This window comes from Bison bison, unplaced genomic scaffold (genome assembly GCF_000754665.1).
Source record: "Bison bison bison isolate TAMUID 2011002044 unplaced genomic scaffold, Bison_UMD1.0 scf7180017864533, whole genome shotgun sequence".
NCBI classification, from domain to species: Eukaryota; Metazoa; Chordata; class Mammalia; order Artiodactyla; family Bovidae; genus Bison; species Bison bison.
Window position 1 is genome coordinate 9,457,292 of NW_011495082.1, and position 18,403 is coordinate 9,475,694.

The following is an 18,403-nucleotide window of genomic DNA, read 5'->3' on the forward strand; positions in this document are numbered from 1 at the left end:
TTTTCCTCATGCTATTGTACAGATAGCAATAGTAAAAACAGCAGCCCAAAGGTAAGGATTCTAATTACCATTATTTAGTATATAGTCCATGAGGTCGCTAAGAGTCGGACAGGACTGAGCGACTTCACTTTGACTTTTCACTTTCATGCATTGGAGAAGGCAATGGCAACCCACTGCAGTGTTCTTGCCTGGAGAATCCCAGGGACGGGGAGCCTGGTGGGCTGCTGTCTATGGGGTCGCACAGAGTCGACACGACTGAAGCGACCTAGCAGCAGCAGCAGCAGGCACATCCCCATTCAACACCGAAACTGAGTTTGAAATATATCACTTAGGTTTTGTGAGTATAATCCAGTGCAGTTTCTTTTAAAGAGAACTGAGAAGTATAATATGTAATCAGCTAAGTCGGTGATACTGTGTTGTAAGTAGACTGTTGAGAATAGTCCAGACATTTATTACAGAAATAAACAGCCACATATTCCTAAGAGCCAGGTACTTTTCACAGTAACCATTTTTAATAACTCATTATCTTGTATCTGATGACCACCCCCCCTCCCCCACCCTTTTTGGCAACAATTTAGAGGATGATCCTCAACTGTAGTGATCTGGTGAAATTCAGATTCAAAGGTACGAGTATTCATTTTAACAGCTATCACAGTGAGCAATGTACTGATTTTCTATTGCTGCCCTAACAAACTACCACAAACTTGGCGGCTGAAAAATATAAATTTATTATCTTACAGTTCTGTAAGTCAGAAGTCCATCATGGGTCTCACCAGGCTACGATCAAAGTATTAGCCGGGCTGCATCCCTTTCGGGAACTCGGCAGGAGAGCGTGTCCTGCCTTCTCCAGTTCCTGGAGGCTGCCCTTATAGGGGCCCCTTCTTCCATCTTCACAGCCGCCAACACTGAATCTCTCTGACCTCCCGCTGGCATGTCCCTCTGACAGGCTCTCTACTTTTAAGAACTCTTATGAGTAAACTGGATTCACCCAGATAATCTAGGATACTCCCCCCATCTCAAGGTCCAAAACCTTAAGTCACATCTGCAACGTATTCACAAATTTCAGGGGTTGGGACACAGACATCTTAGGGGGCCATTATTCTGCTACCACAAACAGAAATAATAATAAGATAAGCATTTTTTTCATTACCTCTCTTCTCTCCAGAATAAATATAACAAGTATTTTTGTCATAGAGATTATATATAAGCAAAGTATGTGGTAAATCATGAAGCCCAAATGAACCTGTGTACTGATTCAAACTCATGCAAGATCATGACATACAAATTATTTCAACAGTCCGGTGATACTGTATGTAATCCAACACTTTTTCAGTGGACACTCCAGTTTCAATGATCCCTCTGCTGGCATCATTTCCCTTCACTAAAATAAATAGGTATTTCAATTCTAAGTTTAAAATACAAGAAAAATTTTTTAACTATTTCATAACACTGTTAAGAGATTCTAAATTTCTTCACAACACTGTGAAATTTAAAAATAGCACTTATAAAAAAAAAACTAAGAGTTGTATAAGGGCATTTGTTCAGGTAATCAGAATTTTAAATAAATACTGTTATTCAAAAAGTTCCTAATCCTCCAAAGAGAGGAAAAACCCATTATTATATAGTATGTGGACAGCTAGACACTGTAAGTGGTCTTTAGGTCCAACAGACCTAAGTGATTATTTTCTAAACCAGAAGTTCTGTGTATAGCATAAATAAAGGTATTTTCTGATTTTTTACTTTCATTGCTGTTGTCCAGTCACTCAGTTGTGTCCAACTCTTTGCGACCCCATGGACTGCAGCACACCAGGCCTCCCTGTCCTTCACCATCTCCCAGTTAGCTCAAACTCATGTCCACCGAGTCAGTGATGCCATCCAACTGTCTCATTCTGTCATCCCCTTCTCCTCCTGCCTTCAATTTTCCCAGCATCAGGGTCTTTTCTAATGAAACAGCTCTTTACACCAGGTGGCTAAGATACTGGAGCTTCAGCTTCAGCATCAGTCCTTCCAACAAATATTTAGGACTGATTTCCTTTAGGATAGACTGGTTGGAGTCTTCAACACAACAGTTTGAAAGCATCAATTCTTTGGTGCTCAGCCTTCCTTATGGACTTTCTAGTTTATCTGTATAAAAAGTACCAGATGGCTTGGTAGTAAAGAACCCACTTGCCAATGCAGGGGACACAGGAGACACGGGTTTGATCCCTGGGTCGGGAAGATCCAGTCGAGAAGAGAATGGCTATCCACTTAGTATTCTTGCCTGGAAAACTCCATAGACAGAGGAGCCTGGCAGGCTACAGTCCGTGGGGTCACAAAGAGTTGGACACGACTGAGCAGACTGAGCACACATGCAAAATAAACACATATCACTTAAACATGAAATGACCACTCTACCTGTATCTGATACATTATCTTTCTAAAGTAAAAAAAAAAACAAAAAACAAAAAACAAAACAAAGGCAAAACAAAAAACCTCTCCTGCAAATTGAAGGTCAGTTTATAATCAGCGGCTGAATGCTATGTCTTATAACAAACAGTTTGGGAGTCTGAGAAGTTTTCTATCCAATAAAACTAAAGTGGGAAAAAGGAAGACCTGTCCAGAGACAAGGGTCAACTTTGTCAAAACAAAGTTTCCACATTTTTTAATGCACAAAAATTAAAATGAATCTGCAAGACACACTGATTCATAAATAAAATATGCTTCATTTTTGTGTTCCTATAAAATTTCCCTGAAGCAGGTAACTAATTTTCTGTGGAGAAATCAAATATGTGTTATCTTTTCATATTTGTATATGACTTAATACTAAATATTTATTTACCTAACTTAAAGTTTCATACCAGTTTAAATAACCACATTAATTCCTGTAATATACAACATGAGTATTTTTGACCAATCCTGATTTGTGTAGAGTGTCAGGTTAAATGAAGCTTGTCAACTCATTTTGTAAAGTGAAAAAGGAGCAGAGTAATTTAAAACTAAGGTTGTTTTTTTAATCAACTAAGGTTGTGTGTTTTTAACACAAGGGGCACTTTAGGAACTATGACAAGTGATTCCAAACAGACTGTGCTCCAAAAGTTTACTCATAAGCTAAAGTGACTTTCCAACCAGAAATGACTATTAGATGCCAAGCTAGCCTATGTGCATCTAATCATTAATTAATTATTAATCAAGTTGACTAACAATTGTTAATAATAGCAAATGGTAGTAAGAATTCACAGAAAATGCATTCTACTTCTCAGAGATAAAAATGAAACACTTAATATGAATGCTAAATATTGATATGTCAGGAAATAATTTTAATGTACTCTAATTAAACTTACATATAAACTCTGAAAATTCAGCCACTTCTTAGAATCAGGTAACACTGATTCAACTCATAGTTTCTCTGCTTTAAGTATGCTGTTTAGTATCACTCTTCTTTACCAACTTGGATTAAATAATTATGTTTAAAACACTTCACACAGGTCTGGCATAAAGTCAGTTCTATAAATTATATGGTTAGGAATGATTTGAGGCTCACAGTAACTGAGGAGCAATTTGAAGAGAAGGCAACAAATAGGATGAATATACAGCTATGCAAAGAGAGAGAGAGAATTACCTGAGATAGTATTAACTAGAGTACTTTCTTATTTTCTAAAAAATCTGAGCTTGAAGTTCCTGGAGGCCAGAACTAGGTAATGGAGTCAAAAGGTTACTCCCTGATTACAGGCTTGGAACAAAAGTCAGCCAAGTCCACAGTGTGTGAAAGTGACCTTGTGAAGCAGTACCAGCCCAGAAATCAAGTGGAGAACAAGAACTGACTCGTAAACAGTGTTGCGATGAACACTGGGGTACATGTGTCTCTTTCAATTCTGGTTTCCTCAGTGTGTATGCCCAGCAGTGGGACTGCTGAGTTGTATGGCAGTTCTATTTCAAGCTTTTTAAGGAATCTCCACACTGTTCTCCATAGTGGCTGTACTAGTTTGCATTCCCACCAACAGTGTAAGAGGGTTCCCTTTTCTCTGTACCCTCTCCAGCATTTATTGTTTATAGATTTTTTAATAGCAGCCATTCTGACCGGCTGATGGTACCTCATTGTGGTTTTGATTTGCATTTCTCTGATAATGAGTAATGTTGAGCATCTTTTCATGTGTTAGCCATCTGCATGTATGTATGTCTGTATGTCACACTGTTTACAATAGCCAGGACATGGAAGCCACCTAGATGTCCATCAGCAGACAAATGGATAAGAAAGCTATGATACATATACACAATGGAATATTACTCAGCTATTCAAAGAACGCATTTGAATCAGTTCTAATGAGGTGGATGAAACTGGAGCCTATTTTACAGAGTGAAGTAAGTCAGAGAAAAAAAAAAAAACCAATACAGTATATTAACGCATATATATGGAATTTAGAAAGATGGTAACGATGACCCTATATGCAAGACAGCACAAGAGACAAAGATTTAAAGAACAGACTTTTGGACTCTGTGGGAGAAGACAAGGGTGGAATGATTTGGGAGAATAGCATTGAATCATGTATATTATCATATGTGAAACAGATTGCCAGTCTAGGTTCGATGCATGAGACAGGGTGCTCAGGGCTGGTGCACTGGGATGACTCTGAGGGATGGGATGGGAAGGGAGATGGGAGGGGAGTTTGGGATGAGGGACACATGTACACCCATGGCTGACTCATGTCAACGTATGGCAAAAACCACTACAATACTGTAAAATAATTAGCTTCCAAATAAAAAAAAAAAAAGAACTGACTCATAAACGTGTAAGCAGATGGATGAGTCCACTGTGGGGGTGAAGGCTAACATGCCCTCGAGGAAGCAGGAGGGTGTGGGCATGGGGCTGTGTGGGCAGCCTCTTTAGCACAGCCTTGCCAGGTCTAAGGACCAGGCTGTTAAAAGCACAAATCGGTTTGACAGCTGTGAGGACAGGAAGACATGGGCAGAGAATGGCAAGTGCTTGGTCTTATGAAAGAAAGAAGTAAAGGGTAGGGTCATCATTTCATTAATCCAGTGGTTCACGAGGGTCAATGGCCCAAGATTAGAATTTCTTAGGCATGCCTTTAAAATGCAGAGTCCTAGCCCCCATCGTTAAAGATTCAGATTGAATAGGTCTCAATGATGATAATATTCAGCCAAATATAGGCATTCAAAAGATTAACCTGTGGAGTAAAATTTAATTACAGGATGTTATCAATTTGTACTATCTCACAAAGTAACACTGTGAAGCTGATGGTTCAGAAAAGCTACATATATAAATTATACCACCCATTTTCACACAATAATTTATGTAAATAGATCAAACACTTTAAAACCAAAGATCCAAAGCAAGTGACATACAGCTTCTTCAAACTAATATAAATGGCTTTTTGAAAAAATAAAATAGGAAACTATACTTTCAAATCTTCAAATTTGAAATTCTGAAATTATATCTAAATTGATACTATAAAGAAAACAAGACACCATTTTTGTTTTTATTTAAGAAAAGTTCATCTTTTTAGCATAAATGAAGGAATTGCATGATCAGTTAAATATTGTCAGCATTATTTTTGAAAAATGTTCACGCACTTTTTCAATGCAGCCTTACATTTGAGTGTTTTGAATTCTATAAACATATCCAGTAGCAGTCTGTGTTGTGCTTGGTCGCTCAGTCATGTCCGACTCTTTGCAGCCCCATGGAGGGCGGCCCACCAGGCTCCTCTGTCTATGGGGATTCTCCAGGCAAGAATACTGGAGTGGGCTGCCATGCCCTTCTCTAGGGGATCTTGCCAACCCAGGGATCAAACCCAGGTCTCCCACATTGCAGGCGGATTCTTTACTGTCTGAACAACCAAGGAAGCCCAATTAGCAGTCTAGGACTCACCTAACATTTACATTATACTTCTTCAACAGAACCCAAGATGAACCACTAATAAAACAGATTATAAGATTATTTGGATATTGGATGAATTCGTCTGCTGAACTCTAGAATTCACAGAAGGAATTTAAACTTTTAATTTGTTTTTTAACAAAATTCTGCACTGTGCTAATCTCATTTTGCATATAATTTAGCAAATGGCTATTAAGGCTTTATTGTAAGGGATTAGGGAAAAAAAGCCCTATTGTGCACCATGCAAGATACAGAAAATAATGATTCGCAAATAACTAACGAACAACTAAGGGAATCATGGTTTTTCCTTTCATTATAGACTTCTCAAAATCAAAAAATGTTTTCAAACTAAATTAAGAGTTTATGGAAAATCACATCCCTAGCTTAAGAACTTAAAGGTCTTTCCATTTTAAAAAGGAATGGATGATTATAACTATAGCTTTTTAAAATGTTGCTTTGGGGAAAAGTCTTGATTCTTTGTTTCATTCTTTCTAATAGCTTTTTCTTTGCCTGCTTACTATAAAATAAAGCACTGTTATTCTGAGGACAACTTCTGATTCAGTTCCAATGCTCTTGTATCTCCATGAGTTTTGGCATTGTTTACCAGCACCTGTGGGAAATCACAGACAGGAACATCAGTATTCTCTTTATTAACAATACCTATATCTAGATTCTTAGAAATGAAGTAAGCCATAGGGCAGTTGGCAACATCAAACTACACAACAAGAACTGACTCTGTGCAACCTTTCAGTCATTTTTGCTGAAATGAATTTCAAAGCTAACATCACATAAGCACTATTTATTCAAATACTCAATAGTAGAGATGTCAACATTCTGATTGTTACCACTGACAGTGGCGCATGAAGTTAAAGGTTTTGATTGGAGGCTTTTTTTACAACACTGTCACCTCTAAACCCATACCCCAAAGACCATTTTATGCACAGGGCTGTCCAAATGACACTGCTCTCCTTTAAAACCACAGCTTAAGATCAAGCCTTGAGGTTCTAAGTTCCATTAAGAACCTTTCCATAATTTTCACCAATTCCACAAACTAGAAGCTTTGATTTCTGTTGCTCATTCGATTACTAACACATTTTTTGGTTGTTCATTTTCAAACACTGAGAAGGTCTCTGAGCTGTTGCTCTATTAGCAAGCTAACAAGTTAGCCTGCCACAGTTTCACAAATATTGCCAGAAGATACGGGACATGTGGGTCAGAGGCAAATATCTTCATCATTCAGGGTGCAGCAAACAACATGAGTATCATTATATCTGCATCCATTCCCCTCACCCTCTAAGTCTCACAGGGTGATGTGGATGGGTGTACATGGCTTCCCCACACACAGTGAGTTGCATGACAAGAAGGGAACCTTGAGCCTAGGAGACTTGACTCTTTTATAATTGGCAGTAAACATGCCTACTCTGTGCTCTAGGGAGACATTTATCTCTTCTCCCAAGGCTGTGGGTGTTAAAAAAAAAAAAATCTTCTCATTAGTTTTCATTGTTTTTAAAACTGTTGGCTGAAGTTGTAGGAATTTAGACCCAATACATGTCTTACATACTCTTTTTAAAAAGAATCCACACACACCTTAAATAGCTGCCCCTTAAACAGCATGTGGATTGGGGATGAAGACCCTCTATATGCTCAAAAATTCACATACAACTTATAGTCAGCCACCTGTGTAGGCCCTTGGTATCCGTAAATTCAACTAATCAAGGATCATGGAGCATTGTAGTAATTACTACTGAAAAAAATTTGAGTGTAAGGGGAACCACACCGTTTAAATATGCATTCAAGAGTCAACTGTATAGGTTTACATATTTAGAAACCAGAGCCATCCCATGATACCCGGAGCAGAAACTGTCATGTGCATTTTATAGCAAGGACAACAAGAAGCAAACTGTTCCAAAGATAATATGAACATCCCATTAACTTCTGCTACTTCCAAACCTCTCTATTGGCTCCTCTGCACTGGTTATAAGAAATACTACAACCAGAACCCAGAACCTTCGTCTATCTTTTCTTATGCTACACGTTAAATCAGGGGTTCTCAACTAGCGGTGATGACACCTGAGGTATTATTTGGCAATGTCTAGGACATTTTCAGCTGCTGTAAGCTGGGTGGAGGACACTGCTACCGGCATCCAGTGGTCAGGGATGCTGGTTAGGCAGCCTAGCCACTGGATGCAAAGCCCAGGACAAAGCAACACTCAGCCCTCATACAACAAAGGTCCACGATGAAATACTTTTAATAAAATCAGGGTCTTACATCAATGAGCTCATAGTCATTTTTGGCATGTAAGTGTCTCAGAAGGTACCAACGTGCTGTTGAAACAATAGATTTGGGATATCCAGGCTGATACACAACTCTCTCCAAAAGTCGTCGTGTCTCTCTAGGAAAAAGATACTCACTTTTAGTCCAAAGCATATAAACTAAGATACTTCATCTACTAGTCTCACACACACATATTATCTTTCTCATTCTTCTGCAGATGATGTGCTGATTACTTCATAAAATTTTTTATACATGTAACAAAAAGGGTAATAATAATGGCTAACATTTATGAAGTATTTATTATGTGCTATGCAGTAGTATGCCAAATGTTTTACACACATGGTCACACTTAACATTTACAACCTTGTAAGGTTGGTTGCTGCTATTACTCTCATTTTGCAGACAAATAAGGCCCTTTCCAAAAAAATCGGGAAAATGACTCGTTTTATGAGCACTTCTGACTGCTCTATTTCTAATCCTTCTTGAAAGCAGGCAGAAAATAAATGATACAAAGATAATATACACTGGAACAATTAGAAATATTTAACATCTACAATAGAGGCTAAGTGTACAATATCAGACTTTTAGCATATGCTTTTATGTATTAAACCTGTATAGTATGTGAACTTATGTAGTAACAGGATGATTTAGAGTTGTGTTCTAATTTCTTCTTCCAGTTTTACTAATATTTATGACTCCAAAGACTTCTATATGGGTAGAAATAACACAAATTGTGTTAACTTCAGAACTGCTGAATAAGAAGATTTTGTAAGTAGCAACTGGTTAGAAGGAGGAGCTAAGGAACTTGTTCTTGATCATGGTATCTCCCCTGCCAGGTAAGTATTCATTTTGATATCTGGCAAAACTAATACAATTATGTAAAGTTTAAAAATAAAATAAAAAAAAAAAAAAAAAAGAACTTGTTCTTAAGATGTGTTTACATAGGAATCAATAGTAAAGCAGTATGTTTATTTGAGTTGAATTTGGCTGCTGCTCACAGAGATTACAGGGGGTTGGGGGTTAAGGCTCTCTAAGTCAGGAGATCCAACCAGTCCATCCTAAAGGAAATCAGTCCTGAATATTCATTGGTAGGACTGATGCTGAAGCTGAAATTCCAATACTCTGGCCACCTGTGTGAACAACTGACTCATTTGAAAAGACCCTGATTCTGGGAAAGACTGAAGGCAGGAGAAGAAGGGGATGACAGAGGACAAGATGGTTGGATGGCATCACCAATTCAATGGACGTGAGTCTGAGTGAACTCCAGGAGATGGCGATGGACAGGGAGGCCTGGCATGCTGCAGTCCATGGGGTTGCAAAGAGTTGGACACGACTAAGCAACTGAACTGAACTGAACTGAAGTGATCTATACTGAGCATCAGCAGAAAGAGTTCATTAGGAACTTCAAATTATAGCCTAAAACATTTCTTGGTAAAATTAGTCATATAAAAAAATGGCAAAATAAATGTATAACAGAAATGAAGATGGCACTGCTAATTAGTCATAGGTCTTTAACTCTTCCTTCACTCCTATTTCGTGGTGTTGATGTGACCTTTGCCACATATTTGTGTGTTAAGCTCTATGTCTACAATACCTAATTCTGTTCCAGTAATATATGCTCCTAAACTACTGTTTTACTTATGCTTTGTATTATGTATGATATCCATTAGACTAGATATTATTCTCAGAATTTCAAAATATTCTTGCCTGTTTTTTCATCCATATAACACTTAAGTGATGTTCTTCAAATTTATTTCTGACCTCATCCCCCCCTTCCAAAGATAAGATTTGGGAAGCTAAAATTTATACATTTAATTCTGTGAAGCTTCTGGATTTTCTAGGTATTAAAAACCACATTGTTTATAATGTCTCTGCCTTTTCAATATTTATTACTTTTTTCATAGCTTATTGTGCTCTGCAAGAACTTATATGTCAATCTAGCTTTGAACTTGAGCCTTTTGGATTTTGCCTGTTACTAGAATCCACATTTATACTGTTATCTCATCCTAAAACACTTAAGACCAAAAATACCAAGGCCTTCTTCACTTGAAAGGCTATCATGCAAATCTCTCATATTCTATATCTGTGTACCAAACTACTTTTTAAAAAAAATTGTAAGACTTTATTTTCCTCCTTATTGGGTTACTAGAATCAGCCTTTCCAACGTAGAAATATATATATGAATAACATCAAAGTTTGTTAAATTCATTCTAAACTTTTGTTTCCCAGAAGGAATAAAAGTGAAGAAACATTTTAAGAAAAAAATGAACAAAGATTCTTTATACCTTGCTCCCATTTTGCGTTTGAATTGTAACAAAGCTTGTAAAAGGACAGCCAGTGGACAAAAGCAAAGTTTCAGGGCCTCAGCTGTAGCCTCTTGAACCAATGATGGCCAGTGATCATTGGAAACATTAGCCTATAAAAGTAAACACAAATATTAAATCATTGCGCTCATTTAACATGCTGGGAAGGTAATGCTCCAAATCCTTCAAGCTAGGCTTCAGCAGTACATCCAGAACTTCCAGATGTAAAAGCTTGGTTTAGAAAAGGCCAGCGATCAAACAGCCACCATCCGCTGGATCACAGAGAAAGCAAGGGAATTCCAGAAAAACATCAACTTCTGCTTCACTGACTACAGTTTTTGACTGGGTGGATCACAACAAACTATGGGAAATTCTTAAAGAGATGGGAATACTAGACCACCTTACCTGCCTCCTGAGAAACCTGTATGCAGGTCAAGAAGCATCAGTTACAACTGGACATGCAGCAATGGACTGGTTCAAAATTGGGAAAGGAGTACATCAAGGCTTGTATATTGTCACCCTGCTTATTAACTTATATGCAGAGTACATTATGCGAAATCCCAGGCTGGATGAGTCACAAACTAGAATCAAAATTGACAGGAGAAATATCAATAACCTCAGATATGCAGATGACACGACCCTTATGGTAGAAAGCAAAGAGGAACCAAACAGCCTCTTTATGAAGGTGAAAGAGGAGAGTGAAAAAGTTGGCTTAAAACTCAACATTCAAAAAACTAAGATCATAGCATCCAGTCCCATCATCTCAAGGCAAACAGATGGGGTAAAAGTGGATACAGGGACAGATTTTATTTTCTCGGGCTCCAAAATCCCTGTGGATGGTGACTGCAGTTATGACATTCAAAGACACTTGCTCCTTGAAAAGAAAGCTATCACAAACCTAGACAGCATATTAAAAAGCAGAGACATTATTTTGCCAACAAAGGTCCGTACAGTCACAATTATAGTTTTCCCGGTAGTCATGTATGGATGTGAGGGCCAGACCATAAAGAAGGCTAAGTTCCAAAGAATGGATGCTTTCAAATTGTGGGGCTGGAGAAGACTCTTGAGAGACCCTTGGACAGCAAGGAGATCAAATCAGTCAATCCTAAAGGAAATCAACCCTGGATATTCATTGGAAGGCCTGATGCTGAAGCTCCAATATTTTGGCCACCTGATGCGAAGAGCTGACTTACTGGAAAAGACCCTGATGCTGGGAAAGACTGAGGACAGGAGAAGAATGGGGCAACAGAGGATGATAAGGTTGGATGGCATCACCAACTCAATGGACATGAGTTTGAGCAAACTCCGGGAGGTAACGAAGGACAGGGATGCATGGCGTCTCAAAGAGTTACACGTGACTTAGAGACTAAACATTAAATCATTAGACATTTGACATGTTTACTTTAAAAATACAATCAGCTCTTACTTGTTGAGTGTCCAAGTTGCCATTTAATGCTATAGGGGGTGAAATTCTACAAAATTACTAAGAACTGATTCCTGACCTTAGGGAACTACAAAACAAGGCTGACAGGGATTAAGGAAAGATTCAAAAAGGAGATACCATTTTTAAAACACTAAAATACTTGCTAAAAGAAGAAACACTATTCTATGGGTGAATGAAATCTATCCATTACTAAGCTCCTGGTCTACCAAATACATACAACTTAATTCTTTACCTGGTAATGATAAAGTTCCACATTTCAAAAATTATCTAAGGAGAGAAGAAAGCCAAAAGTGAAATACGTTAACAAAATCCCAATATAGGAAAAAAGTGCAAAGCCAGTTAGAGATAAATAAGTCTGAAAGAGATGGGAATACCAGACCACCTGACCTGCCTCTTGAGAAACCTGTATGCAGGTCAGGAAGCAACAGTTAGAACTGGACATGGAACAACAGACTGGTTCCAAATAGGAAAAAGAGTACGTCAAGGCTGTATATTGTCACCCTGCATATAACTTATATACAGAGCACATCATGACAAATGCTGGGCTGGTGGAAGCATAAGCTGGAATCAAGATTGCCAGGAGAAATATCAATAACCTCAGATATGCAGATGATACCACCCTTATGGCAGAAAGTGAAGAAGAACTAAAGAGCCTCTTGATGAAAGTGAAAGAGGAGAGTGAAAAAGTTGGCTTAAAGCTCAACATTCAGAAAACTAAGATCATGGCATCTGGTCCCATCACTTTATGGCAAATAGATGGGGAAACAGTGGAAACAGTGGCTGACTTTATTTTTCTGGGCTCCAAAATCACTGCAGATGGTGATTTCAGCCTTGAAATTAAAAGATGCTTACTCCTTGGAAGGAAAATTATGACCAATCTAGACAGCATATTAAAAAGCAGAGAATGGGGAACACATGTACACCCGTGGTGGATTCATGTTATCTATGGCAAAACCAATACAATATTGTAAAGTAATTAACCTCCAATTAAAATAAATAAATTTATATTTAAAAATAAATAAATAAAAATAAAATAAAATAAAAAGCAGAGACATCACTTTGCCAACAAAGGTCCATCTAGTCAAGGCTATGGTTTTTCCAGTGGTCATGTATGGATGTGAGAGTTGGACTATAAAGAAAACTGAGCACCGAAGAATTGATGCTTTTGAACTGTGGTGTTGGAGAAGACTCTTGAGAGTCCCTAGGACTGCAAGGAGATCCAACCAGTCCATCCTAAAGGAGATCAGTCCTGGGTGTTCATTGGTAAGACTGATGTTGAAGCTGAAACTCCAATACTTTGGTCACCTGATGCGAAGAACTGACTCATTTGAAAAGACCTTGATGCTGGGAAAGATTGAAGGTGGGAGGAGAAGGGGACGACAGAGGATGAGATGGTTGGATGGCATCACCGACTCAATGGACATGGGTTTAGGTGGACTCCGGGAGTTGGTGATGGACAGGGAGGCCTGGCGTGCTGCGGTTCATGGGGTCGCAAAGAGTCGGACATGACTGAGTGATTGAACTGAACTGAACTGAAATCAAAGTCAACAATTTTGAAAATTTTATTCAGAACTTCATTATATGGGGAAAAATGTAAGATTACTCAGTTGCAAAGTTTAGTTTCTTATAGTATGTACTGAGTACAAAAATAACATAGATTAAGTATTTCCTAAGAAACAGTAACTGAAAATAAAATGGTGAACACTCTACTGAATTATACAAGAAGAAAAATATGCATTTAAAATCTTTTGTTAAAAACCTCAAATTGTAACCAAGATTTCCTAATAACAGGTGTCTAGAATACACATTTTAATAAAGTCAATATAAGTGAATACATTGTTGTAGTTCAGTCGCCCAATTGTATCCGACTTTTTGCAACCCCATGCTCTGTAGTTCCTTTCAAATAATAAAATTATTCTTTTCAAATGTTAGAGCAATGAACTCTGAGTTCAGTACAGCCAACAGTAATTTGTATAATCAAGGAAGAGGAAGTCATAGGGATAATGAATTTGAAAATAGAGACCAGAGGTTGTGAGACATCTTCCATAAAGATGGGAGCAATGAGAACTTGCTCCCACCTGGCAAAGAATGTAAGGCAAAGCCCATACTAATAAAATTATTCCTAGTACATTTTTTAAAAAGCCAATAGTACAAAACTCTCACTGGGTGGTTTTACAATGCACTGTCTAAATTCCAAGAATTCATATAAAGTATTTTGTAAAGTTAGTGCACGTATAGGTTGGCCAAAAAATTCGTTTGAGATTTTTTATGTTATGAAAAAATCCAAATGAACGTTTGGGTCAACCCAATATTATTATATAATATTTTCTATATGTGCATACTGTGCATGCTTAGTTGCTGTTGTGTCCGACTCTTTTTGAGACCCTATGGATTGGAGCCCACCAGGCTCCTCTGTCCGTGGGTTTTCCCAGCAAGGATACTGGAGTGGGTTGCCATTTCCTTCTCCAGGGGATCTTCCTGACTCAGGGATCGAACCTGCATCTCCTGCACTGGCAGGCAGATTCTCTACTGCTAAATAACTAGGGAAGCCCTTCTATATGTAACCAGTATATTAAACAATGTGATTGGAATAAACTTCTAAAAAAATATGCGTAGATTTATTTCCCTGCACCAGGTCTTAATTGCCGCATGCAGGATCTCCGATCTTGAGTTCTGGCATGTGAACCCTTAGTTGCAGTGTGTGGGATCTAGTTCTCTGACCAGAGATGCAACCCAGATCCCCTGCTGTGGGGGCATGGAGTCTTTGCCACCGGACCACCAGGGAAGTCCCTAGGATGCACTTACTTATGTTTCCCCTTATGGTTTTAAACTCATTGTATGAGGGAGACTTTTCCTTATACAATAAGGATGTAAATTACAGTAGGTCCCATGACTCTGAAGAACTATACACAGAAAAAGTGAAAGTGAGCGTGAAGTCACTCAATTGTGTCCAACTCTTTTCGACCCCATGGACTGGCTCCTCTGTCTGTGAAATACACAGAAGAACTATACAAAAAAGGTCTTAATGACCCAGATAACCACGATGGTTTGATCATTCACCTAGAGCCAGACATTGTGGAGTGTGAAGTCAAGTGGGCCTTAGGAAGCATCACAAGGAACAAAGCTAGTGGAGTTGATGGAATTCCAGCTGAGCTATTCCAAATCCTCAAAGATGATGCTGTGAAAGTGCCACATGCAATATGCCAGCAAATTTGGAAAATCAGCAGTGGCTACAGGACTGGAAATGGTCAGTTTTCATTCCAATCCCAAAGATAGGCAATGCCAAAGAATGTTCAAACTACCACACAACTGCACTTGTTTCACACGCTAACAAAGTAATGTTGAAAATTCTCCAGAGAGGCTTCAACAGTATGTGAACCAAGAACTTGCAGATGTTCAAGCTGGATTTAGAAAAGGGAGAGGAACCAGAGATCAAATTGCCAACATCCACTGGGTCATATAAAAAGCAAGAGAATTACAGAAAAATATCCACTCTTGCTTCATTGACTACACTAAAGCCTTTGACTATGTGGATCACAACAAACTGTGGAAAATTCTTAAAGAGATGAGAATATCAGATCACCCTACCTGTCTCCTGAGAAATCTGTATGCAGGTCGAGAAGCAACCAGACATGGAACAATGGACTGGGGTTCCAATTTGGGAAAAGAGTACATCAAGGCTGTATATTGTCACCCTGATTATTTAACTTATATGCAGAGCACATCATGAGAAATGCCAGACTGGACGAAGTGCAAGCTAGAATCAAGATTTCGGGGAGAAATATCAATAACTTCAGATATGCAGACACCACCACCCTTATGGCAGAAAGCAAAGAGGAACTAAAGAGCCTCTTGATGAAAGTGAAAGAGGAAAGTGAAAAAGCTGGCTTAAAACTCAACATTCAAAAAATGAAGATTATGGCACCCAGTCCCATCACTTCATGGCAAATAGATGGGGAAACAATGGAAACAGTGACAGACTTCACTGACTTGGGCTCCAAAATCACTGCAGATGGTGACTGCAGCTATGAAATTAAAAGACACTTTCTCCTTGAAAGAAATGCTATGACAAACCTAGACAGTACGTTAAAAAGCAGAGACATTACTTTGCCAACAAAAGTCTGTCTGGTCAAAGCTATGGTTTTTCCAGAAGTCATTTTCAACTCCATATAGAGTTGGACCATAAAGAAGACTGGGCACCGAAGAATTGATGCTTTTGAGCTGTGGTGTTGGAGAAGACTCTTGAGAGTCCCTTGGACTGCAAGGAGATCCAACCAGTCCATCCTAAAGGAAATCAGTCCTGAATATTCATTGGAAGGACTGATACTGAAACTGAAGCTCTAATACTGTGGCTACCTGATGTGAAGAACTGACTCATTGGAAAAGACCCTGATGCTGCGAACAGCTGAAGGCAGAAGAAGGGGACCACAGAGGATGAGATGGTTGGATGGCAACACCAACTTGATGGACATGAGTTTAAGCAAGCTCCGGGAGATGGTACAGGACAGGGATGCCTGACGTGCTGCAGTTCATGTTGTCGCAAAGAGTTGGACACGACTGAGTGACTGAACAAGAAACATGACTCTGACATCCATTCAGAATCTTAATTAGAAAGTTCTCTTCTTTTCAAAACTTCAACCTTCATACACAGATATTTACACCCTACTCCCATCTCCTCAGCTCCTAGCTAGGGTGTGCTTACAGGCAGCAGCACATGGCTTGTTCCTCTGCCCAGTACTCCCACCTTTTCTTGCTAATTGTAGTTTCCAGCCTCAACTGAAACATCAGAAGTTTGGTGGGTGTCATTGTAAGGTGATGGCTTCCCTGGTGGCTTAGATGGTGAAGAATCTGCCTGCAATACAGGAGAGCAGGGTTCAATCCCTGGGTTGGGAAGATCCCTTGGAGAAGCAAACAGAAACCCACTCCAGTATTCTTGCCTGGAGAATTCCATGGACAGAGTAGACTGGAAGGCTAAAATGCATGGGATCACAAGAGTTGACACGACTGAGCAACTTTAAGAGTTCCTTCTCAATCGTAAGGTGATGTCTGATTCCTTAGGCCTGATAGACACTTAAAGATCTTTGTCTCTTCATGTGGATTTTCTTGGTTTTATCAGAGACTCCCAGCTTTGTGGGTAGTCTCTTACTGAAGAACCGGCTTTGAAATCTGTGGGGCTCAATGCAAAATATAAAACATGCAGGGCCCTTTGTTAAAAAATGATTAAACATGTCAACATGGTGACTACAGAGCACTAAACCCAGTGGGAGGTCTGTGCACAGGGCAGGACGCACAATTGCACTAAGCTGGGTGGATGGACTCTGTTCCACTTCCTCTCTTCACATGCTCTGGCAATCTGGAGACCTCCAGCTTCCTTTCTGCTGAGATTCCATCATTCCTCTAGGTGGCTCCACATGTCAGGACCTAAGATAATGCCAATGCCAGTCCACCAGCTCAGGTGGCATCATCCATTCCTGGATTGAATGAACTCCAGGAGTGCTGCCCACCTCACACTGCAGCAACTCTTTAGTAAGACGGAGGGCATCTAGAAACCAAACGTGCATTCCTAACTATCTGGGATTCACCCACTGCTGACCACTCTCCCAGAAGCAGGCAGTCACTTTCCAAACCATGACCAACTCTCTTCCCAGCAGGTGGAGAGCTGCAGTTTTCAAGGCACGCATCAGACACCTGTCCATATGCTTCTGGACACGCACCTGCAGGACCTCTGAGGCCACACGTCACAGCCTCCCTCTCTCTGGCTGCACTGCCTTTCTTTCCTGGGGGGCACCTGTGTGTGTGGAAGTGTGCCAGGGAGATGATGAGGAGGCAACAGCTTTCTCCAGAAAGATTTCTTCACAGTCCTCCAACTCTACTCTCCTAATCTTTGTATAGCTTCCTTATGGGTTAAGTCTTCCAGCTGCTTCAGAAATCTGTATCTTGATTTGCTATCTCTCTTTGGAATCTAAGATATTTAATATCTTAGCAGAACCTTTCAGTTTAACAATCTATTCATATATTATCACATATAAAACACCCTAATTTTCATATACACATCCTCCATACACTGCCAGCTATTTACCAGAGAAATACGACATCTCCTTACAAAAACCGCTGGGTATCAAATCTTATAACAAGCAAATCAAATGTGAACAGCGCTTTGAAGTTTACAAATGCATTCGTGTTACTTCATTTGATATTCCTAACAACCCTAGGCAAAGTAGTTATTACCATCTCCACTATTATCAAAAAAGTTAGGAGGGGAGTTCTAGACAGCTTAATTGGCTGAAGTTTTCATAGGCAGAACCAAAGCTCCTAGAGAAAACACTTTTTGTGGTGACAGCAGTGGTGGGGGGATGGAGGCAGGTATACACGGGTACACAGAAGCAGAAGATATTAAGAAGAGATGGCAAGAATACACAGAAGAACTGTACAAAAAAGATCTTCATGACCCAGATAATCACGATGGTGTGATCACTGACCTAGAGCCAGACATCCTGGAATGTGAAGTCAAG

At 39.3% G+C, this 18,403-nt stretch overlaps 1 protein-coding gene across 4 annotated transcripts in view; it reads right to left on the reverse strand.

The window, feature by feature from the left end:
* Positions 1-5,460: 5,460 nt before the first annotated feature.
* Positions 5,461-18,403, reverse strand: part of TTC37 (tetratricopeptide repeat domain 37) — a 100,844-nt gene continuing 87,901 nt past the window's right edge. For all 4 annotated transcript variants that reach the window (XM_010831944.1, XM_010831945.1, XM_010831942.1 and 1 more), the window contains 3 exons: positions 10,430-10,560; positions 8,139-8,262; positions 5,461-6,479 (listed from right to left, as the gene is read on the reverse strand). In XM_010831944.1, the coding sequence (XP_010830246.1) occupies positions 6,405-6,479; positions 8,139-8,262; positions 10,430-10,560 (330 nt within the window). In that variant the 3' untranslated portion in view covers positions 5,461-6,404. The remainder of the gene's footprint in view (positions 6,480-8,138; positions 8,263-10,429; positions 10,561-18,403) is intronic.